General features: G+C 38.1%; 1 protein-coding gene across 1 annotated transcript; it reads left to right on the top strand.

Moving 5' to 3' along the window:
- The first annotated feature begins 5,388 nt into the window (after positions 1–5,388).
- Positions 5,389–19,892, top strand: slc25a48 (solute carrier family 25 member 48). Its single transcript, XM_062039741.1, has 7 exons — positions 5,389–5,566; positions 8,409–8,452; positions 8,534–8,605; positions 10,539–10,794; positions 15,431–15,718; positions 18,088–18,221; positions 19,326–19,892. The coding sequence occupies exons 1-7, from the start codon at positions 5,515–5,517 to the stop codon at positions 19,428–19,430; spliced, it is 951 nt and encodes a 316-aa protein (XP_061895725.1). The 5' UTR covers positions 5,389–5,514; the 3' UTR covers positions 19,431–19,892.
- The last annotated feature ends 5,742 nt before the right edge of the window (positions 19,893–25,634 follow it).

Below are 25,634 nucleotides of genomic sequence, written 5' to 3'. Positions count from 1 at the left end.
AGTTAAGGTGGTATTATTAAATAAGTGTATGATTGTTTTGTTGTCAAATGTTAAGGTGGTATTATCAAATGAGTATAATTGTTTTGTTGTCAAATGTTAAGGTGGTATTATTAAATAAGTGTATGAATGTGTTGTTGTCAAATGTTAAGGTGGTATTATTAAATAAGTGTATAATTGTGTTGTCGTCAAATGTTAAGGTGGTATTATCAAATGAGTATAATTTTTTGTTGTCAACTGTTAAGGTGGTATTATTAAATAAGTGTATAATTGTGTTGTTGTCAAAAGTTAAGGTGGTATTATTAAATAAGTGGATAATTGTTTTGTTGTCAAATGTTAAGGTGGTATTATTAAATAAGTGGATAATTGTTTTGTTGTCAAATGTTAAGGTGGTATTATCAAATGAGTATAATTGTTTTGTTGTCTAATGTTAAGGTGGTATTATTAAATAAGTGGATAATTGTTTTGTTATCAAATGTTAAGGTGGTATTATAAAATAGGTGTCGGTGTCTAGCAGGACCGATAATCAGAATTTCCGTTTCTTAGCGTTAAATTACAAAAAGTTAGTGGACATCCATTGTTTAATTTCATTAAGACACGCCTCCAGCTGACTACAATCCGGCGTGTTGGTCATGTTTAGGGGCATGTAGAGTTGGGTGTCATCATCATAACAGTGAAAGCTAACACGTATGATGTCACCTAGCGGCAGCATGTAGATACTGAAGAGTGCAGGGCCAAGAACCGAACCCTGGGGAACTCCACACGTTACTTTAACATAGTCCGAGGTCACATTGTTATGGGAGACGCACTGCATCCTGTCAGTAAGATAAGAATTAAACCAAGACAAGGCTAAGTCTGACATACCAATACGTGTTTTGATACGCTCTAATAAAATATTACGATCGACGGTATGGAAAGCAGCGCTAAGATCAAGTAGCAACAACATGGATGACACATCAGCATCCATAATGTTAATAGAACCCAGTTGTAGCTGGGATGCGTTGTCTTTAATCTCCTTTCTAAAGAGTTCAATTTTCTTATTAAAGAAATTCCGAAAGTCATCTGCCGAGTGGGTGGAGCTACTGGGAGGAGTCCCTTGTTGGGTTAGCGATGCTACTGTACTGAACACATATTTAGGATCGTTTTTGTTGAGGCGGATGAGATTTGAGTAGTAATTAGCTTTAGCTAAGGTAAACATGCATTTATAAGTTATTAAACTATCACTCCATGCTTGATGGAAAACCTCAAGTTTAGTCGAGCGCCATTTGCGTTCCATCTTTCTGCATGATCATTTAAGAGCTCTAGTTTCTTCTGTGAACCAGGGGGTACGCCTTTTAGGGGCCTTTTTTAGCTTTACTATCAATGGTGTCGCAAAAACACCACGGCCCCTGTAAACACCCGATAATCCCTCCGCCAAGAAAGCCTACTGCGCGGCCATTCAACACAGTCATCCAAAAAAAAACACAGCCCAGCTAAAAGACCCCAACTCGGGCACAATCCCCCCCTGAGTACACCTAACAACACCACAACCCCAATGACAACTGCGACCACAACTCCATCCCGACGCTACACCATTGCTTCGGCCACGTATATTTGAGGGTTCCTAACCCCCTCCTCAGCAGAGACAGAACCCACTTCCCCCGGCCGTGGTCTCACCCATGCGAAAACTCCACCCACAAACAGAGCCCGCCTCACCCTCATGGGATTGGTAGGCCACCAAACCGCAGCCAAAATGTTAACACTAGCTAGCAGTAGACAATATGAAGTGATTTTTGGTCCAGAACATCCATCCCATCCACCCATTTTCTACCGCTTGTCCCTTTTTGGAGTCGCGGGGGGTGCTGGAGCCTATCTCAGCTGCATTCATTTGTGTGTTTGAGTGTGTTAGTCTTCTTCCGTTTTGGTTTTTGACGTTTTGAAGTGTTTTGGTTTTTTTGGATTTGGATTGGGTGGTGGGTTGTTTCACTTCTAGTTTAGTGGTGTTGCGCGGGTTCGCTTCCTGTTAGGTGGGGTCCATGTCCGTCTGTTTCGGCTTGACGGTGTGGGGTTTGCATCAATGGTTTCGTGTGGGGGCAGCACAGCCTTTTTATTTGGTGTGGGTGCTGTGGCTCGGTTGTTTGTTTGTGTGGGTTTGGATTGGGGACTGGAGTTTTTTGGTGAGAGGTGGCATTGATATGTCTTGTTTGGATATTGGTGTTTGGGGTGGCGAGCGCAGGCTGGTCTCCATGGTTTTGTCGGCGTGTGGTTGTCAGTCGCGGTTTTCCAGTCATTTCGATGTGGTGCTGGCTGTCGGGGGTTTTGCAGTGGTTCTCTTTGCTGCCGTTTGATGGTGGTACGGGCGTACAACCCTGTTGAGTCCGGTGCGAGGGGGTGGCTGCTATTGTTGTCCGTGGTGGAACATGCGCATAGTGGTTGTTGGAGTCGGCTGACTTGCCAGCTTCGTTGGCATGTTGTTTGGCTTGTCGGTTGTCGGCTCGGTCCTACCTCTCCACTCTGCTGCGCCAACCTTCGCGCACGATGTTGTGCCGTTGTTGTCTGGGGTGGCATTGATATGTCTTGTTTGGATATTGGTGTGTGGGGTGGCGAGCGCAGGCTGGTCTCCATGGTTTTGTCGGCGTGTGGTTGTCAGTCATGGTTTTCCGGTCATTTCGATGTGGTGCAGTGGTGCTGGCTGTCGGGGGTTTTGCAGTGGTTCTCTTTGCTGCCGTTTGTTTGTGGTACGGGCGTACAACCCTGCTGAGTCCGGTGCGAGGGGGTGGCTGCTATTGTTGTCTGTGGTGGCGCATGCGCATAGTGGTTGTTGGAGTCGGCTGACTTGCCGGCTTCGTTTGTCGTCATGTTGTTTGGCTTGTCGGTTGTCGGCTCGGTCCTACCTCTCCACTCTGCCGCGCCAACCTTCGCGCACGATGTCGTGCCGTTGTTGTCTGGGGTGGCATTCATATGTCTTGTTTGGATATTGGTGTGTGGGGTGGCGAGCGCAGGCTGGTCTCCATGGTTTTGTCGGCGTGTGGTTGTCAGTCATGGTTTTCCGGTCATTTCGATGTGGTGCAGTGGTGCTGGCTGTCGGGGGTTTTGCAGTGGTTCTCTTTGCTGCCGTTTGTTTGTGGTACGGGCGTACAACCCTGCTGAGGCCGGTGCGAGGGGGTGGCTGCTATTGTTGTCTGTGGTGGCGCATGCGCGTAGTGGTTGTTGGAGTCGGCTGACTTGCCGGCTTCGTTTGTCGTCATGTTGTTTGGCTTGTCGGTTGTCGGCTCGGTCCTACCTCTCCACTCTGCCGCGCCAACCTTCGCGCATGATGTCGTGCCGTTGTTGTCTGGGGTGGCATTGATATGTCTTGTTTGGATATTGCTGTGTGGGGTGGCGAGCGCAGGCTGGTCTCCATGGTTTTGTCGGCGTGTGGTTGTCAGTCATGGTTTTCCGGTCATTTCGATGTGGTGCAGTGGTGCTGGCTGTCGGGGGTTTTGCAGTGGTTCTCTTTGCTGCCGTTTGTTTGTGGTACGGGCATACAACCCTGTTGAGTCCGGTGCGAGGGGGTGGCTGCTATTGTTGTCTGTGGTGGCGCATGCGCATCGTGGTTGTTGGAGTCGGCTGACTTGCCGGCTTTGTTTGTCGTCATGTTGTTTGGCTCGTCGGTTGTCGGCTCGGTCCTACCTCTCCACTCTGCCGCGCCAACCTTTGCGCACGATGTCGTGCCGTTGTTGTCTGGGGTGGCATTGATATGTCTTGTTTGGATATTGCTGTGTGGGGTGGCGAGCGCAGGCTGGTCTCCATGGTTTTGTCGGCGTGTGGTTGTCAGTCATGGTTTTCCGGTCATTTCGATGTGGTGCAGTGGTGCTGGCTGTCGGGGGTTTTGCAGTGGTTCTCTTTGCTGCCGTTTGTTTGTGGTACGGGCGTACAACCCTGCTGAGTCCGGTGCGAGGGGGTGGCTGCTATTGTTGTCCGTGGTGGCGCATGCGCATAGTGGTTGTTGGAGTCGGCTGACTTGCCGGCTTCGTTTGTCGTCATGTTGTTTGGCTTGTCGGTTGTCGGCTCGGTCCTACCTCTCCACTCTGCCGCGCCAACCTTCGCGCACGATGTCGTGCCGTTGTTGTCTGGGGTGGCATTGATATGCCTTGTTTGGATATTGCTATGTGGGGTGGCGAGCGCAGGCTGGTCTCCATGGTTTTGTCGGCGTGTGGTTGTCAGTCATGGTTTTCCGGTCATTTCGATGTGGTGCAGTGGTGCTGGCTGTCGGGGGTTTTGCAGTGGTTCTCTTTGCTGCCGTTTGTTTGTGGTACGGGCGTTCTACCCTGCTGAGTCCGGTGCGAGGGGGTGGTTGCTATTGTTGTCCGTGGTGGCGCATGCGCATAGTGGTTGTTGGAGTCGGCTGACTTGCCGGCTTCGTTTGTCGTCATGTTGTTTGGCTTGTCGGTTGTCGGCTCGGTCCTACCTCTCCACTCTGCCGCGCCAACCTTCGCGCACGATGTCGTGCCGTTGTCGTCTGGGTGCAGGCTTGTTGGGGGTTGTCCCTTGCGGGGGAGCGCAGCCATATCAGTGGGAGGGGGATGGATCGGCCGATTCTCGGTAGACGTTGGATTCAAGGGGCTGGATCGCTGCTCTGCCGGCTTATGTATGTATTTTTTAGATTGTATTCATATTTTATATTATTTTTGGATCGCCCTCCTAACCTGCTTGCCTCACAGGGATTGGTGTCTCATGCTGTTGCGGCCGGGCACCGTGTCTGGGTCCCCAGGGACCCGCCGTCCACTCGCTTTTGGATGCCCGGCTTGTTTGGGGCCTTCTGGGTCTAGTCCCCGTGCGGTGTCTGCTGTGGCACCTCGGTGTGGCGTGTGGCATGCCGCGGTGTTGCGGTGCGGGCAGCTGCTGGGGCGGTGGCCAGCTGCTGGGGCGGTGGCCAGCTGCAGGGGCAGCGGCCTTGTGTGTCGGCGTGTTTGTGATTTGTTGTTGTTTGTTTTCCCTTCCTCAGGGGTAGGCTCCAGCGAGGCAGTTGCTGAGTGCTCCATCTCCATCGTCTGGGTCCCTGCAGGGGGACCGCATGCTGGGCGGTCCTGCTATGGCCGACTTGAGAGGGGCGGCTCAGGGCTGGCCCCGCCGTGCTCTCCACCTCCATTGTCGATCATCATCATCAACAACATGATTTGCTGGACATGACACGTTCAAAAGTGTAATACTTAAGGTTAAACAAGAACATAAATATACATATTTAAGATTAAATAAGAACATAAAAGCGTAATATTTGTACAAAATAATAAATGATTACACCAAAAGTCTATAATCGATCATCAGATTGTGTATTTTGTTGTTCTAGCTCATTTGCATATGAGCTGTGATTGGCCCACAGAAGCTGGCCTCAGCATGTGATTGGCTGCTGGCCTGACAAGACAGCAATCAAAGATTTGTGGACAGCCTGGCAGTCGCACACTTTCATTTGAGAACAACAAAGTAAAGACTGTGTGTGTCTGCACGTGCTGCTGTGTGTGTGTGTGTGAGTGTGTTTGTCAACACACACAGATAAAGATGGCGGTCAACAACTTTCACTTGGACGACTTCATGGCTGGATGGATTGGAGGTGAGCGTGCACAACTACACTCCCAATGTGTGTGCGTGTGTGTGCAGGTGTGTGTGTGTTTGTATGGCTGTGTGTGTCTGTGCATGTGAGTGAGAGTGCGTGTGCATGTTTGGGTTTGAGTGCATGCATACTTTTGTATGGCTGTGCATGCAGGTGTGTGTATATGCAAGTGTGTGTGTGTGTGTGTGTGTGTGTGTGTGTGTGTGTGTGTGTGTGTGTGTGTGTATATATACAAGTGTGTGTATGTGTGTTTGTGGTGAGAGTGTATGTGCACTGAGGACCCCCAACGTTCTCAAAAGTTATTTGTTGATTTTTGTTTGTTAATTTATTTCTGACCACGGCATCCCCCCAGACACACACACACACACACACACACACACACACACGCACGCACGCACGCACGCACACACACACACACACACACACACACACACACACACACACACACACACACACACACACACACACACACACACACACACACACACACACACACACACACACACACGTATCCTGTTCAGAAGTGCTTCATAATTGTTGCAGACTGTAACATTTGATTGTAACTGTATTATAGAAGGAGCATTAGTTGTGTATCATTAGTTGTGTATTATTAGTTGTGTATCATTGAACATGTATCATATGTTGTGTATGATTTGTTGTGTATTGTTATTTGTGTATCATTAAATAGGTATCATTAGTTGTGTATTGTTGTGTATTGTTAGTTGTGTATCATTAAATAGGTATCATTAGTTGTGTATTGTTAGCTGTGTATTATTGTTAGTTGTGTATCATTAAATAGGTATCATTAGTTGTGTATCATGAGTTGTGTATTGTTAGTTGTGTATCATTGAACATGTATCATAAATTGTGTATCATTAGATGTTTATCATTAGTTGTGTATCCGTAGTTGTTAGTTGTCTATAAAATGTGTAAATGTTTTAAAATGTTGCTTTGACTTGTCACTGTTTTACATTTTGTTCATGGTCATGTGATGTGAATAGCATTAATAGCTTCCTTATATGGTTATGTGACATCATATAAGTATTATTAATACTACTTTCCATATATGGTCATGTGATTTGGTATGAGTATTATTATTATTATTTTCCTTATAAGGTCATGTAATGTCATATGTATATCATTATTATTTTCCTTATATGGTCATGTGATGTCACATTTATATCATTATTAGTTTCCTTATATGGTCATCTGATGTCATGTGAATATTATTTTTTAGTTCCCTTTTATGGTCATCTGATGTCATATGTATATCATTATTAGTTTGCTTATATGGTCATGTGATGTCATATGTATATCATTATTAGTTTGCTTATATGGTCATGTGATGTCATATGTATATCATTATTAGTTTGCTTATATGGTCATGTGATGTCATATGTATATCATTATTAGTTTGCTTATATGGTCATGTGATGTCATATGTATATCATTATTAGTTTGCTTATATGGTCACATGATATAAATATCATAATTAGTTTCCTTATATAGTCATGTGATATGGATAGCATTATTAGTTTCCTTATATGGTCATGTGATATGAACATCTTTATTAGTTTACTTATATGGTCATGTGATGTCATATTAAAGTTAATATTATTATTTGTTTCCTTATATGTTGATGTGATGTCATATGTATATTATTATTAGTTTCCTTATATGGTCATGTGATGTCATTAGTAATATTATTATTAGTGTCCTTATATGGTTATGTGATCTCATATTATAATAATAATAATAATAATAATAATAATAATAATAATAATAATAATAATAATAATAATAATGGATTAGATTTTAAATCGCGCTTTTCTATTATTAGATACTCAAAGCGCTCACAGAGAAGTATTATTAATACTACTTTCCATATATGGTCATGTGATCTGGTATGAGTATTATTATTATTATTTTCCTCATAAGGTCATGTGATGTCATATGTATACCATTATTAGTTTCCTTATATGGTCATGTAATGTCATGTGAATAGTATTATTAGTTTCCTTATATGGTCATGTGATGACATGTGAATATTATTATTAGTTCCCTTATATGGTCATCTGATGTCATATGTATATCATTATTAGTTTGCTTATATGGTCATGTGAAATGAATATCATTATTAGTTTCCTTATATAGTCATGTGATATGAATAGCATTATTAGTTCCCTTATATGGTCATGTGATATGAATATCATTATTAGTTTCCTTATATGGTCATGTGATATGAATATCATTATTAGTTGAATATTATTATTTGTTTCTTTATATGTTGATGTGACGTCATATGTATATTGTTATTAGTTTCCTTACATGGTCATGTGATGTCATTAGGAATATTATTATTAGTGTCCTTATATGGTTATGTGACATCATATAAGTATTATTAATACTACTTTCTCTACATGGTCATGTGATTTGGTATGAGTATTATTATTATTATTATTTTCCTTATAAGGTCACGTGATGTCATATGTATAGCATTATTAGTTTCCTTATATGGTCATGTAATGTCATGTGAATATTATTATTAGTTTCCTTATATGGTCATGTGATATGAATAGCATTATTAGTTTCCTTATATGGTCATGTGATGTCACACGTATATAATTATTAGTTTGCTTATATGGTCATGTAATGTCATATGAATATTATTATTATTATTAGTTTCCTTATATGGTCATGTGGTATGAATATCATTATTAGTTTCCTTATATGGTCATGTGATATGAATATCATTATTAGTTTCCTTATATATAGTCGTGTGATATGAATATCATTATTAGTTTCCTTATATGGTCATGTGTGCGTGTGTGTGTGTGTGCAGGGGCGTCCAGTGTGGTGGTGGGACATCCTTTGGACACGGTGAAGGTGAATAGATAAAAGTATCAATAAAAATATCAGAAAGTACATGAAATATCAGTACTGTGACGTGTTGTGGTGTTCATGCAGACACGACTTCAGGCAGGCAAAGGTTACCAGAACATGACCCACTGCATGCTCAGCATCTACAGGAAGGAGACGGTAAATATCATCTCCTCACTCACAACATGTGCGATACAAGCAGAGTGTTGACTTGTGTGTGATATCATGTGCGACACAAGCAGTCCGGCAGAGTGTTTACTTGTGTGCGATATCATGTTTGAAACAAGCAGTCCTGCAGAGTGTTTACTTGTCTGTGTGATATCATGTGCGATACAAGCAGCCCTATATAATATTTACTTGTGTTTGATATCATGTGCGATACAAGCAGTCCTACATAGTGTTTACTTGTGTGATATCATGTGCGATACAAGCAGTCCTGCAGAGTGTTAACACGTGTGTGACATCATGTGCGATACAAGCAGTCTTGCAGCGTGTTTACTTGTGTGTGATGTCATATGCGATACAAGCAGTCCTGCATAGTGTTGACTTGTGTGTGATATCATGTGCGATACAAGCAGTCCTGTATACTATTTACTTGTGTGTGATATCATGTGCGATACAAGCAGTCCGGCAGAGTGTTTACTTGTGTGTGATATCATGTGTGAAACAAGCAGTCCTGCAGAGTGTTTTACTTGTGTGTGATATCATGTGTGATACAAGCAGTCCTGCATAGTGTTGACTTGTGTGTGATATCATGTGCGATACAAGCAGTCCTGTGTAATATTTACTTGTGTTTGACATCATGTGCGATACAAGCAGTCTTGCAGCCTGTTTACTTGTGTGTGATATCATGAGCGATACAATCAGTTCTGCAGCGTGCTTACTTGTGTGATATCATGTGCGATACAAGCAGTCCTGCAGAGTGTTGACATGTGTGTGATATCATGTGCGATACAAGCAGTCTTGCAGCGTGTTTACTTGTGTGTGATATCATGTGCGATACAAGCAGTCCTGCAGCATGTTTAGTTGTGTGGTATCATGTGCGATACAAGCAGTCCTGCAGAGTGTTGACATGTGTTATATTATGTGCGATACAAGCAGTCTTGCAGCGTGTTTACTTGTGTGTGATATCATGTGCGATACAAGCAGTCCTGCAGTGTGTTTTCTTGTGTTTGATATCATGTGCGATACAAGCAGTCTTGCATAGTGTTGACTTGTGTGTGATATCGTGTGCGATACAAGCCGTCCTGTATAATATTTACTTGTGTTTTACATCATGTGCGATACAAGCAGTCTTGCAGCGTGTTTACTTGTGTGTGATATAATGTGCGATACAAGCGGTCCTGCAGCATGTTTAGTTGTGTGGTATCATGTGCGATACAAGCAGTCCTGCAGAGTGTTGACATGTGTTATATTATGTGCGATACAAGCAGTCTTGCAGCGTGTTTACTTGTGTGTGATATCATGTGCGATACAAGCAGTCCTGCAGCGTGTTTTCCTGTGTGTGATATCATGTGCGATACAAGCAGTCCTGTATAGTGTTTACTTGTGTGTGATATCATGTGCGATACAAGCAGTCCTGCAGAGTGTTTACTTGTGTGTGATATCATGTGCAATACAAGGAGTCCTGCAGAGTGTTGACATGTGTGTGATATCATGTGTGATGCAAGCCGTCTTGCAGCGTGTTTACTTGTGTGTGATATCATCTGCAATACAGGCAGAGGGTTTACTTGTGTGTGATATCATGTGCAATACAAGCAGAGTGTTCACTTGTGTGTGATATCATGTGCGATACAAGCAGAGTGTTTACTTGTACAAAGATGTCAGTTAACATCTAAATGTCCTCCAATAAACACACACTTTATTCTATTTTACTAAAGTAATTTACAAGCAGTCTACTGGGAGCAGCTACACAGCGGCTAAGCACACACTAGCACACAAGCTAGACATACAGTAGGTAATAATCATTGAACATGTGTCAATATAAACAAGTATTATATAATTATAGTTGCATATTACTCACACATACAATGTCTCCAAGGCAGAAGCGTGTCCAGTAACAAGCGTGTCCGCACATGTGTGTGTGATCCAGGTGGCGGGCTTCTTTAAAGGCATGTCATTCCCCGTGGCCACCATCGCAGCCTACAACTCTCTCGTCTTTGGCTTCTTCAGTAATGCTCAGAGGTCCATCAGCAAGTATCGCTATGGCGACGGGCGCCACGCCTCCAGCAAGCTGGACCTGACCGTGGCCAGCATGCTGACCGGACTGGTGTCGGTGGGCGTGGGCGCCCCCGTGGACCTGGTGAAAATCCGGCTGCAGATGCAGACGCAGACGCCACTGCTGACGGGTAAATGATCACGTGACCTCACCGCCCACTGTCATGGCCGACGCAGGTGTCACGGGTCAAAGGTTAATCAAGTGTCAATCGAACCCTAACCCTGATAAGTCCGATAGAGAAAGAGATGGTGCGGTATTATCTGCTCACAGATGTTTGAGCACACTGCAGTTCGTCCTGGATAGTTCCACTCCTTAATGCTTCAGTCACATGCAGGATTCTCACAGGAATGAGGCAGGTCACCATACTGCCCATAAATACCCAGGTAACCATAGTACCTATAAGTACCCAGCATAGTACCAATTAGTACCCAGATAACCATAGTACTTATAAGTACTCAGCATAGTAGCCATAAGTACCCAGGTACCCACAGTACGCACACTACCATTTAAGTACCCAGGTCACCATAGTACCCGGGTACACATAGTACCCACGAGTATCCAGTTAACAATAGTCCAAATAAGTACACAAGTAACAATAGTAACCATAGTACCTATAAATACCCATAAGTAAACGCAGGATCATACCATAGTACCCATTATTACCAAGGTACCCAGGGTACCCATAAGTAACCATTACTATCCATGAATACCCTTGTACCCATAAGTACCCATCAGTACCCATAAAAACCCATAAGTAATTATAGTACCCATGTGTCCATAGGTACCCATAATTACCCAAAGTACCCAGGTAGCCATAGTACTCATAAACACCCAGGTAACCAAAGTACCCATAAATATCCAGGTACCATGGTATCCATAAGGACCCAGGTACCCACAGTGCCCATTAGTACCCAAGTAACTGTAGTACCCATAAGTACCCAGGTAGTATATATAAGTACCCAGGTAATCATACTAAACATAAATACCTAGGTAATCATTGCCCCCAGGTAACCATAGTACCCATAAGTACCTAGGTAACTGTAGTACCCATAAGTACCCATGTAGTACATATAAGTACCCAGGTAACCATAGTACTTATAAGTACCCAAGTAACCATACCACTCATAAGTACTCAGGTATCCATGGTACCCATGAGTATCCATAAATACCCTTGTACCCATACGTACCCATAAGAACCCATCAGTACCCATTAAAACCCATAAGTAACTATAGTACCCATGTCTCTATAGGTACCCATAATTACCCAAAGTACCCATGTAGCCATAGTACTCATAAACACCCAGGTAACCAAAGTACCCATAAATATCCAGGTACCATGGTACCCATAAGTACCCAGGTGCCCACAGTGCCCATTAGTACCCAAGTAACTGTGGTACCCATAAGTACCCAGATAGTAGTTTTAATTACCCAGGTAATCATAGTAACCATAAGTAACCAGGTAGTTCATATAAGTACCCATAAGTACCCATAGTACTTATAAGTACCCAGGTAATCGTAGTAACCATTGTACTCAGGTAACCATAGCGCTCATAAGTACCCAGGTAACCATAGTACCCATAAGTGCCCAGGTAGCCGTAGTACCCATAAGTACCCAGGTCGTATATATAAGTACACAAGTAACCATAGTACTTATAAGTACCCAGGTAATCATACTAAACATAAATACCTAGGTAGCCATTGCCCCCAGGTAACCATAGTACCCATAAGTACCCAGGTAACTGTAGTACCCATAAGTACCCATGTAGTAGATATAAGTACCCAGGTAACCATAGTACCCATAAGTACCCAGGTAACTGTAGTACCCATAAGTACCCATGTAGTACATATAAGTACCCAGGTAACCATAGTACTTATAAGTACCCAGGTAACCATACCACTCATAAGTACTCGGGTATCTATGGTACCCATGAGTATCCATAAATACCCTTGTACCCATAAGTACCCATAAGAACCCATCAGTACCCATGTACCCATAAAAACCCATAAGTAACTATAGTACCCATGACTCTATAGGTACCCATAATTACCCAAAGTACCCAGGTAGCCATAGTACTCATAAACACCCAGGTAACCAAAGTACCCATAAATATCCAGGTACCATGGTACCCATAAGTACCCAGGTGCCCACAGTGCCCATTAGTACCCAAGTAACTGTGGTACCCATAAGTACCCAGATAGTAGTTTTAATTACCTAGGTAATCATAGTAACCATAAGTAACCAGGTAGTACATATAAGTACCCATAGTACTTATAAGTACCCAGGTAATCGTAGTAACCATTGTACTCAGGTAACCATAGCGCTCATAAGTACCCAGGTAACCATAGTACCCATAAGTGCCCATGTAGCCGTAGTACCCATAAGTACCCAGGTCGTATATATAAGTACACAAGTAACCATAGTACTTATAAGTACCCAGGTAATCATACTAAACATAAATACTTAGGTAACCATTGCCCCCAGGTAACCATAGTACCCATAAGTACCCAGGTAACTGTAGTACCCATAAGTACCCATGTAGTACATATAAGTACCCAGGTAACCATAGTACTTATAAGTACCCAGGTAACCATACCACTCATAAGTACTCGGGTATCCATGGTACCCATGAGTATCCATAAATACCCTTGTACCCATAAGTACCCATAAGAACCCATCAGTACCCATTAAAACCCATAAGTAACTATAGTACCCATGACTCTATAGGTACCCATAATTACCCAAAGTACCCAGGTAGCCATAGTACTCATAAACACCCAGGTAACCAAAGTACCCATACATATCCAGGTACCATGGTACCCATAAGTACCCAGGTGCCCACAGTGCCCATTAGTACCCAAGTAACTGTGGTACCCATAAGTACCCAGATAGTAGTTTTAATTACCCAGGTAATCATAGTAACCATAAGTAACCAGGTAGTTCATATAAGTACCCATAAGTACCCATAGTACTTATAAGTACCCAGGTAATCGTAGTAACCATTGTACTCAGGTAACCATAGCGCTCATAAGTACCCAGGTAACCATAGTACCCATAAGTGCCCAGGTAGCCGTAGTACCCATAAGTACCCAGGTCGTATATATAAGTACACAAGTAACCATAGTACTTATAAGTACCCAGGTAATCATACTAAACATAAATACCTAGGTAGCCATTGCCCCCAGGTAACCATAGTACCCATAAGTACCCAGGTAACTGTAGTACCCATAAGTACCCATGTAGTAGATATAAGTACCCAGGTAACCATAGTACCCATAAGTACCCAGGTAACTGTAGTACCCATAAGTACCCATGTAGTACATGTAAGTACAAAGGTAACCATAGTACTTATAAGTACCCAGGTAACCATACCACTCATAAGTACTCGGGTATCCATGGTACCCATGAGTATCCATAAATACCCTTGTACCCATAAGTACCCATAAGTACCCATAATAACCCATCAGTACCCATATACCCATAAAAACCCATAAGTAACTATAGTACCCATGTCTCTATAGGTACCCATAATTACCCAAAGTACCCATAAATATCCAGGTACCATGGTATCCATAAGTACCCAGGTGCCCACAGTGCCCATTAGTACCCAGGTAACTGTAGTACCCATAAGTACCCAGGTAGTAGCTTTAATTACCTAGGTAATCATAGTAACTATAAGTAACCAGGTAGTACATATAAGTACCCATAGTACTTATAAGTACCCAGGTAATCGTAGTACCCATAAGTGCCCAGGTAGCCGTAGTACCCATAAGTACCCAGGTCGTATATATAAGTACACAAGTAACCATAGTACTTATAAGTACCCAGGTAATCACCTAGGTAACCATTGCCCCAGGTAACCATAGTACTTATAAGTACCCAGGTAACCATACCACTCATAAGTACTCAGGTATCTATGGTACCCATGAGTATCCATAAATACCCTTGTACCCATAAGTACCCATAAGTACCCATAATAACCCATCAGTACCCATGTACCCATAAAAACCCATAAGTAACTATAGTACCCATGACTCTATAGGTACCCATAATTACCCAAACTACCCATAAATATCCAGGTACCATGGTATCCATAAGTACCCAGGTGCCCACAGTGCCCATTAGTACCCAGGTAACTGTAGTACCCATAAGTACCCAGGTAGTAGTTTTAATTACCTAGGTAATCATAGTAACCATAAGTAACCAGGTAGTACATATAAGTACCCATAGTACTTATAAGTACCCAGGTAATCGTAGTACCCATAAGTGCCCAGGTAGCCGTAGTACCCATAAGTACCCAGGTCGTGTATATAAGTACACAAGTAATCATAGTACTTATAAGTACCCAGGTAATCACCTAGGTAACCATTGCCCCAGGTAACCATAGTACTTATAAGTACCCAGGTAACCATACCACTCATAAGTACTCAGGTATCTATGGTACCCATGAGTATCCATAAATACCCTTGTACCCATAAGTACCCATAAGTACCCATAAGAACCCATCAGTACCCATGTACCCATAAGTAACTATAGTACCCATGTCTCCATAGGTACTCAAAGTACCCAGGTAGCCATAGTACTTATGTGGGCTCTGTACCGAGGATGTCGTTGTGGCTTGTGCAGCCCTTTGAGACACTTGTGATTTAGGGCTATAATAATAAACATTGATTGATTGATTGATTGATTGATTGATTGATTGATTGATTGATTGATTGTGATATTTAAGTCTCAGAAAGTTCTCAAAGTTGTGTTTTGTTATTGGCAGAGAGTTTCCAGCTGGCCGGTGGCGTCTCCGGCGAGAGCAACATGGTGGTGCGCGTCGCGCACTCGTCCAGCCGGACGCTCTACCGGGGCCCCGTGCACTGCATCAGCAGCATCCTGCAGGCCGAGGGCCTCCAGGGGCTGTACCGCGGGGGCGGGGCCATGGTGCTCAGGGACGTCCCGGGTTACGTCCTCTACTTCCTGCCTTACACCGTCTTCTGTGACCTCCTGAGGCCCGACGCCGCCTCCAACCCGCACCCTTGCGCCATTTTGTTGGCAGGCGGTCTGGCAGGTATGAAGCACGCAGACTGTACGTCGTCTCCCATGAGGGGCCGACACATGTGGACTCACTCACGTGCGCCTTCAGCTGGGATCGATTTGACCAAAACCACATGGCGGCACTTTCTCTAAACGAGAAGCAGACCGTGGCCTACTTTAGCGCTCGCCAAAGCAGACTTTGCACCGCCTAAACACACGTAGTCCACACGAGGCCACCTCAGGTCACAACGTCCGCTACGCTCTTTTAAAAAGACTTCGGACCCGGTCGTGTTCACACCAGGTGTGAAAGTGATTAATCCGGTTTACACCAAGTACACATTTAGCACCTGACAATAAGTACTACAATATTACCAATCATAAATCAAGCTGCCCTGACACACCGCCAACAAGTCCAAGTACGCTTCCATGCTAAAGTTAGCTTGCTAACAATGTTGACTACCAAGTTATATGACTCTGGGGTGTTTGGCTGCTGAAAAAACCCCCCAAAAAGGTAGCATGCTAATGTTAGTATGCTATAATACTGAATTTAACACACTAACTGTTAGCATATGTCACCAAGTTACAGTATTTGACTCTGGGGTGTTTGGCTGCAACTTTGGCAAAAAAACAAAAAAAATTAGCATGCTAATGTTAGCATGCTACAATACCAATTTTAGCATACTAACTGTTAGCATATGTCACCAAGTTACAGTATTTGACTCTGGGGTGTTTGGCTGCAGCTTCGGAAAAAAAAAATAAAAAAAATTAGCATGCTAATGTTAGCATGCTTCAATACCAATTTTAGCATACTAACTGTTAGCATATGTCACCAAGTTACAGTATTTGACTCTGGGGTGTTTGGCTGCAACTTTTGAAAAAAAAAAAAAAAATTAGCATGCTAATGTTAGCATGCTACAATACCAATTTTAGCATACTAACTGTTAGCATATGTCACCAAGTTACAGTATTTGACTCTGGGGTGTTTGGCTGCAACTTCGGCAAAAAAAAAAATAAAAATTAGCATGCTAATGTTAGCATGCTAGGATACCAATGTTAGCATACTAACTGTTAGCATATGTCACCAAGTTACAGTATTTGACTCTGGGGTGTTTGGCTGCAACTTCGGCAAAAAAAAAAAAAAAAAAAGTTAGCATGCTAATTTTAGCATGCTAGAATACCAATGTTAACATAGTAACTGTTAGCATATGTCACCAAGTTACAGTATTTGACTCTGGGGTGTTTGGCTGCAAATTAGGCAAAAACAAATAAAAAAATTTTTTAATTTTTTTTAATTTCCATGTTAATGTTAGCATGCAAGAATACCAATGTTAGCATACTAACTGTTAGCATATGTCACCAAGTTACAGTATTTGACTCTGGGGTGTTTGGCTGCAACTTAAGCAACAAAAAAAACAAAAAAAACAAAAAAAAAAGTTAGCATGCTAATGTTAGCATGCTAGAATACCAATGTTAGCATACTAACTGTTAGCATATGTCACCAAGTTACAGTATTTGACTCTGGGGTGTTTGGCTGCAACTTAAGCAACAAAAAAAAACAAAAACAAACAAAAAAAAAAGTTAGCATGCTAATGTTAGCATGCTAGAATACCAATGTTAGCATACTAACTGTTAGCATATGTCACCAAGTTATAGTATTTGACTCTGGGGTGTTTGGCTGCAACTTAAGCAACAAAAAAAAAAAAACAACAAAAAAAAAGTTAGCATGCTAATGTTAGCATGCTAGAATACCAATGTTAGCATACTAACTGTTAGCATATGTCACCAAGTTACAGTATTTGACTCTGGGGTGTTTGGCTGCAACTTAAGCAACAAAAAAAAAAAAAAAAAAAAAAAAAAGTTAGCATACTAATGTTAGCATGCTAGAATACCAATGTTAGCATACTAACTGTTAGCATATGTCACCAAGTTACAGTATTTGACTCTGGGGTGTTTGGCTGAAACTTCGGCAAAAAAAAAAAAAAAAGTTAGCATGCCAATGTTTGCATGCTAGAATACCAATGTTAGCATACTAACTGTTAGCATATGTCACCAAGTTACAGTATTTGACTCTGGGGTGTTTGGCTGCAACTTAAGCAACAAAACAAAAAAAAACAAAAAAAAAAGTTAGCATACTAATTTTAGCATGCTAGAATACCAATGTTAGCATACTAACTGTTAGCATATGTCACCAAGTTACAGTATTATACTCTGGGGTGTTTGGCTGCAACTTCGGCAAAAAAAAAAAAAAGTTAGTATGCCAATGTTTGCATGCAAGAATACCAATGTTAACATACTAACTGTTAGCACAATAAAGTTAGCATGCTAATGTAGCGTGCTAGCATGCTAAGAACATGCTCATGTCATGTGACAGGAAGTGTACAAACCGCTGTGTTGCGTCTCCAGGGTCTATTTCCTGGGTGACGGCCACACCCTCCGACGTGGTGAAGAGCCGCATGCAGGCGGACGCCGGGCCGCACAGGAAGTACAGGGGCGTGGCCAACTGCATCCTGCACAGCTACAAGACGGAGGGAGTGCAGGTGAGAGGTGGCGCCCCCTGGTGGCCACTCATCTTGTCCTCCTCTAAGCATCGTTTTCACGTCTGCTTTACCTTTGACCTGAAGGGGGGGAAAACGATGCTCGTCTCAAATTAAACATTTTTTTTGTCAATAAGGGCGCACAAAAACATCCATTATATATATATATATATATATATATATATATATATATATATATATATATATATATATATATATATATATATATATATATATATATATATATATATATATATATATATATAGATATATCGATTTATATAATATATAGTATACATGTATTTTTTTTATATATCTATATTTGTTATATAGAAGTATATAATAAATATTCAAGAAAAATATTCAAAAAAAATAAATAAATATGTACAATAATATATTATAATCTATGTAATTACACATTACATATATATATATATATATATGTGTGTATATATATATATATATATATATATATATATATATATATATATATATATATATATATATATATATATATATATATATTTAATAACAATGTACAATAATATATTATAATCTATGTAATTACATAATATATGTATATATATAGTATACATATAATTTGAAATATTTACATTATATATAATAAAAACATTGAAAAATATATATATGTATACAATAATATATTATAATCTCTGAGAATCGATTCCGAATCGGATCGTCATCCCAGGAATTAGACTCGAATCAATTCTTTAGGTGCCCAAAAATTCACACCCCTACAGTGAGTACACTTCAGTACGAATACTTAACAGGCAACCAAGAACACTCAAAAGGCAACCAGGAGTTAGCAGCTACACAACAGCTAAGCACACAAGCTAGACGTAGGCAATAATCCTTGAACAATAAAAAGGTGGCATTTGTCAATGTAAACAAGTATCATATAATTATAGTTACATATTACTTACATATACAAAGTCTCCAAGGCATTGCAGAAAGTATCCAGTAACGAACGTGTCCGCGTCATTCAACCTACTACCTAATGAATTATTGTAACTGCTAGGTGTCACCATCTTGCTTCCATGCAACATTAACGTGTGTGTGTGTGTGTGTGTGTGTGTGTGCGCGCAGGTGTTCTTCCGCGGTGCGTCAGTCAACGCCATCCGAGGCTTCCCAATGAGCGCCACCATGTTCCTGGCCTACGAGCTCTCCTTGCAGTTCCTCGGGAGCTTCTAGAACCTTCTTGGAAGAGCAGAGACTCCAAAGTGGCGCTCTCCTCCCCGTGACGCTAGGAAGCTAGCGTCGCAGGCTAACATAGCACGGCTAGCATAGCAAGCTAATGTAGCACGCTAACGTAGCTAAATTGCGGCAATGCTTCGCGCTAAAGCTAAAGCCATGCTAAGCTAACTGCTGGCTGCTTCGCTGGCTCGACTCGTTTCTCTATCGTCGATGTTGGCAGAACTTGAATTGTCGGGAGTGAAATTATTAGCAAGGTGCAAAACGTGCGGACATTTTCCACGTTTACGTATTTTGACACGCTACGCAACACTTTTTTGTTTGTGTGAGGAGGATGTCGTGTAAATATTTTCTTATATTAAGAACAATTTGACCGCCAGTTCATTCCAAAGGTGCAAAGAAGAATATTCATGTTTGTGTTGGTTTTTAAATGTCTGTCGTGCAGAAATAAAGTCGTGTTTCACAAAACAAACTGTCTAAAAATCAATATTCCTATTGATCTGAGCCTGCCTGATAGAAGCAATAGCAGCTCAAGTCCAGCAGGGGGCGGTGTAGCCCACAGTTCATGTTTTAACGACATATCTTAAAAATACTATTAAAAACATCAAGTGGAATAAAAGAGCAAACTGCTGAAATGTAACAAGAAACATTTTTCAATATTGACTCTAATAGAAAAGTACCACGCCATACCATTTTTTTTTCTTAAAAACTGTCATAACTCAAAAATAATACAACATTTAAATCAATGTTAGGAATTATTGACCTATTTAAGGTTCTAATTACTTCACATCAAATATTGTTCTGTGAAATATTACTTAATATTTCGTGTTTTTGCCATTACATTTTTTTTTCTTAAAAAAAAAAAGGAAAAAAATATATTTAAAACTTAAAATTGACATATATACGCCTCCAATTACTTCAAATCAAATATTACTCTTTTAAATATTTTTAAACTAAAATATTACTTAATATTTTGTGTCTTTGCCATTAAAAACAACATTTTCTGTGACAAAAAGGGCTTAATACAAACAAAGAAAGGAAATGAAAAAATATATAAAAACTTATAATTGACATATTTAAGGCTCCAATTACTTCACATCAAATATTACTCTTTTAAATATTTTTTAACTAACATATTACTTAATATTTTGTCTTTTTGCCATTAAAAACTAAATTTTCTGTGACATAAAGGGCTTAAAACAAACAAAAAAGGAAATAAAAAAATATATAAAAACTAATAATTGACATATTTAAGGCTCCAATTACTTCACATCAAATACTACTCTTTTAAACATTTTTAAACTAAAATATCACTTTATATTTTGTGTTTTTGCCATTAAAAACTACATTTTCTGTGACACAAAGGGCCTAAAACAAACAAAAAAAGGAAAGAAAAAATATACATAAAAACTTATAATTGACATATTTAAGGCTACAATTACTCCACATCAAATATTACTCTTTTAAATATTTTTGGAGTAAAATATTACTTAATATTTTGTGTTTCTGCCATTAAAAACAACATTTTTTGTGACAAAAAGGGCTTTGAAACAAAAAAAAGGAAATAAAAAAAGAATACAAACTAAATATTGGCAGATAGATCTGAAGATTTAAGTGTTACAAGAATATAAAAATATAGATCGTTTTAACACTTTTATACTTTTACTGATCATCCCTGGATTTTTTTTAAAACCGTCATTGCTCAAAAAATAATACAGAATTAAAATTAATGTTAGGAATTATTGACCTATTTAAGGTTCTAATTACTTCACATCAAATATTACTCTGTGAAATATTACTTAATAGTATGTGTTTTTGCCATTAAAAACATTTTATGTGACAAAAAGGGCTTAAAACAAACAAAAAAAGGAAAAAATATATATTTAAAACTTAAAATTGACATATTTAAGGCTCCAATTACTTAACATCAAATATTACTCTTTTAAATATTTTTCAACTAAAATATTACTTAATATTTTGTGTTTTTGCCATTAAAAACATTTTCTGTGACAAAAAGGGCTTAAACAAAAAAAAAAGGAAAGAACAAAAAAATTATAAAACTAATAATTGACATATTTAAGGCTCCAATTACTTCACATCAAATATTACTCTTTTAAATATTTTTAGACTAAAATATTACTTAATATTTTGTGTTTTTGCCATTAAAAACTACATTTTCTGTGACACAAAGAGCTTAAAACAAACAAAAAAAGGAAATAAAAAAATATATATAAAAACTTATAATTGACATATTTAAGGCTCCAATTACTTCACATCAAATATTACTCTTTTAAATATTTTTTAACTAAAATATTACTTAATATTTTGTCTTTTTGCCATTAAAAACTAAATTTTCTGTGACAAAAAGGGCTTAAAACAAACAAAAAAAAGGAAATAAAAAAATATATAAAAACTAATAATTGACATATTTAAGGCTCCAATTACTTCACATCAAACACTACTCTTTTAAACATTTTTAAACTAAAATATTACTTTATATTTTGTGTTTTTGCCATTAAAAACTACATTTTCTGTGACACAAAGGGCCTAAAACAAACAAAAAAAGGAAAGAAAAAACATACATAAAAACTTATAATTGACATATTTAAGCCTACAATTACTTCACATCAAATATTACTCTTTTAAATATTTTTAGACTAAAATATTACTTAATATTTTGTGTTTTTGCCATTAAAAACTACATTTTCTGTGACACAAAGAGCTTAAAACAAACAAAAAAAGGAAATTAAAAAAAATATATAAAAACTTATAATTGACATATTTAAGGCTCCAATTACTTCACATCAAATATTACTCTTTTAAATATTTTTTAACTAAAATATTACTTAATATTTTGTCTTTTTGCCATTAAAAACTAAATTTTCTGTGACAAAAAGGGCTTAAAACAAACAAAAAAAGGAAATAAAAAAATATATAAAAACTAATAATTGACATATTTAAGGCTCCAATTACTTCACATCAAACACTACTCTTTTAAACATTTTTAAACTAAAATATTACTTTATATTTTGTGTTTTTGCCATTAAAAACTACATTTTCTGTGACACAAAGGGCCTAAAACAAACAAAAAAAAGGAAAGAAAAAATATACATAAAAACTTATAATTGACATATTTAAGGCTACAATTACTTCACATCAAATATTACTCTTTTAAATATTTTTGGAGTAAAATATTACTTAATATTTTGTGTTTCTGCCATTAAAAACAATTTTTTTTCTGACAAAAAGGGCTTTGAAACCAAAAAAAGGAAAGAAAAAAAGAATACAAACTAAATATTGGCAGATAGATCTGAAGATTTAAGTGTTACAAGGATATAAAAATATAGATATTTTTAACACTTTTGTACTTTTACTGATCATCCCTGGATTTTTTTTAAAACCGTCATTGCTCAAAAATAATACAGAATTAAAATTAATGTTAGGAATTATTATTATTGAAACTTATAATTTACATATTTAAGGCTCCAATTACTTCACATCAAATATTACTCTTTTAAATATTTTTTTACTAAAATATTACTTAATATTTTGTGTTTTTGCCAGTAAAAACTAGATTTTCGGTGACAAAAAGGGCTTAAAACAAACACAAAAAGGAAATTAAAAAAATATATAAAAACTTAAAATAGACGTATTTAAGGCTCCAATTACTTCACATCAAATATTACTCTTTTAAATATTTTTAAACTAAAATGTTACTTAATATTTTGTGTTTTTGCCATTGAAAACTACATTTCTGTGACACAAAGGGCTTAAAACAAAAAAAAGGAAAGAAAAAAAGAATACAAACTTAAAATTGGCAGCTAAATTTGAAGATTTAAGTGTTACAAGTATATAAAAATATATATATTTTTAACACTTTTATACTTTTACTGATCATCCCTGGATTTTTTTAAATCAGTTATTGCTCAAAAAATAATATAGAATGAAACTCAATGTTGCTATAAATTATTGACATATTTAAGGCTCACATTACTTCACATCAAATATACTGCTTTTAATTTTTTTTAGAGTGAATATTACTTAATATTTCGTGTTTTTTCCATTGAAAACACATTTTTTTGTGACAAAAAAGGCTTAAAACAAACAATAAAAGGAAAGAAAAAAATATATAAAAATGTAAAAATTGACATATTTAAGGCTCCAATTACTTTACATCAAATATTACTCTTTTAAATGTTTTTAAACTAACATGTTACTTAATATTTTGTGTTATGCCATTAAAAACATTTTCTGTGACAAAAAGGGCTTAAAACAAACAAAAAAGGAAAGAAAAAAAGAATACAAACTTAAAATTGGCGTCTAGATCTGAAGATTTAAGTGTTAGAAGTATATATATTTAAAAAAAATATATTTATTTTAACAGTTTTATGAGTGGGAGTATTTTACAGATTATCCCTTTATTTGTATTTTTTTTGCTGAAAAAATAAAGAATTAAAATCAATTTTATGAATTATTGACCTATTTAAGGCTCCAATTACTTCACATCAAATATTACACTTTGAAATATTTTTCGAGTAAAATATGACTTCGTATTTTGTGTTTTTGCCATTAAAAACATAATTTTCTGTGACAAAAAGGGCTTAAAACAAACAAACAAAAAAGAAAGAAAGAAAATAAGAGTAAAAACCTCAAATATGCTGCTAGATATGAAGATTTAAGTGTTAGAAGTTTATAAAAAAAAAGGTTTTTACTTTTAACACTTTTATGAGTGGAACTGGTTATCCCTGGATTTTTTTTTTTTAAACCGTCATTGCTCAAAAAATAATAAAAAATTCAAATCAGTGTTGTTATAAGTTATTGACATATTTAAGGCTCCAATTAATTCACATCAAATATTACACTTTGAAATTTTGGGGGGAAATATATTATTTGTTTATGTTTACCTCGTATTGACAGATAGACCAGCAGCTGATTCAGAAGCGTTAGATAATTTCAAAGAAAATAATTAATATGACTTATAATTAACATTTTTATGACTGAGACACAACTGGGTCACTAGGACCCAACGTGAGAGGAGCCTTAAAGGTTAAAATATATATATATTATATTGGCTTTCAAAATATAATATCAAAATGTCCGCCGCATGTTTTAATTTTCCACTATTATCATTATTATTATTAGTATTGTTGTATTCGGTCATTTTTTGTTGTTGAGTTCTTTTTGTCGTTGGTCAGAGTGTAGAAAGCTAAGATGTTCACTCTTGGACCAACAGTGCCTCCCTGTGGCCATGCATTGTATTACAACAACAACATCAGCACAAGTCAATCAATATGAACACATACCGACAGTCAAAGTATGTTTTGGTCATTTTGTTTTCCTTCATTAAAAGGGAATTTATAAACAAAAAAGATTGGTTTATTTAAATTCAATTTGGACTTATAATAAAGCGTCCTTCTTTTTTTTTTTTATTGTCGAATAACCCAATATAAAAATAAAAATGTATTTTATATTTCATATAACAAAAAAAACAAAACAATAGTCGTCACGAACAAAATAAAAGATCTAAAAATGAATATATAAATATTAATAATATTCCGCCATTAGATCCGGAAGTTGCTATTTTTAAAAATAAACAAAGTTGCGGGCTGGTTTTGTAGCTACTTCCGGTTTTGTAGCTACTTCCTGTACCGAGGAAATAAAACAAAGTTCTGTTTTTGGTCCGATTTTTTAGATCTGTGATTTTTTTTTTAGAAGATATTCCAACTATTATTTGGATGTAGATTCCAAATTTACTACACGAAAAGCTTGTGTTTCCTTGCATGTTGTTGTATTTATAAATACAACTCAAATAAAGAGATGTGTTTTTTGTTCCTCAAATCCCATTCTACAAGGAAAATTCAGTGACCAAACAACACGCTGATTGTATTTGTACGATAGTTTCACCTCACTTAGAATGATCATTTCATAAATGTCATACAACAACAATTAAACTCACCAGCGGCAGCCGGCAGAAACACAATTGAGGTTTTCACGTCATCCGACACCGGAACCGGAAGTTGATATTTCAAAAAATAAGGCCGCGGACTGGCTTGGGCAGATACTTCCGGTTCTGGTATTAGAATATAAAGACACTATTGTTAGTTGGTCTTTTCGATCTGTGTGTTTTTAAAAAAAAATGCTTTATTAAAAATCCAACTGTTATTTAGATCTGGTTTAGATTCTAGACTTTTCGACACTGAGAGT

This window comes from Entelurus aequoreus, linkage group LG28 (genome assembly GCF_033978785.1).
Source record: "Entelurus aequoreus isolate RoL-2023_Sb linkage group LG28, RoL_Eaeq_v1.1, whole genome shotgun sequence".
Classification (NCBI taxonomy): Eukaryota; Metazoa; Chordata; class Actinopteri; order Syngnathiformes; family Syngnathidae; genus Entelurus; species Entelurus aequoreus.
Note: the sequence above shows the minus strand (reverse complement) of the source record. Positions and strands in the feature narration are given on the sequence as shown.

What these genes read in the sequence shown, in the direction of transcription:
- slc25a48 (XM_062039741.1), top strand. Translation starts at nt 5,515, where the DNA reads ATGGCGGTCAACAACTTTCACTTGGACGACTTCATGGCTGGATGGATT. An exon ending in ATCCTTTGGACACGGTGAAG is followed by an intron (nt 8,453 to 8,533) that starts GTGAATAGATAA and finishes GTGTTCATGCAG; the next exon opens with ACACGACTTCAGGCAGGCAA. An exon ending in GTTGGCAGGCGGTCTGGCAG is followed by an intron (nt 15,719 to 18,087) that starts GTATGAAGCACG and finishes TTGCGTCTCCAG; the next exon opens with GGTCTATTTCCTGGGTGACG.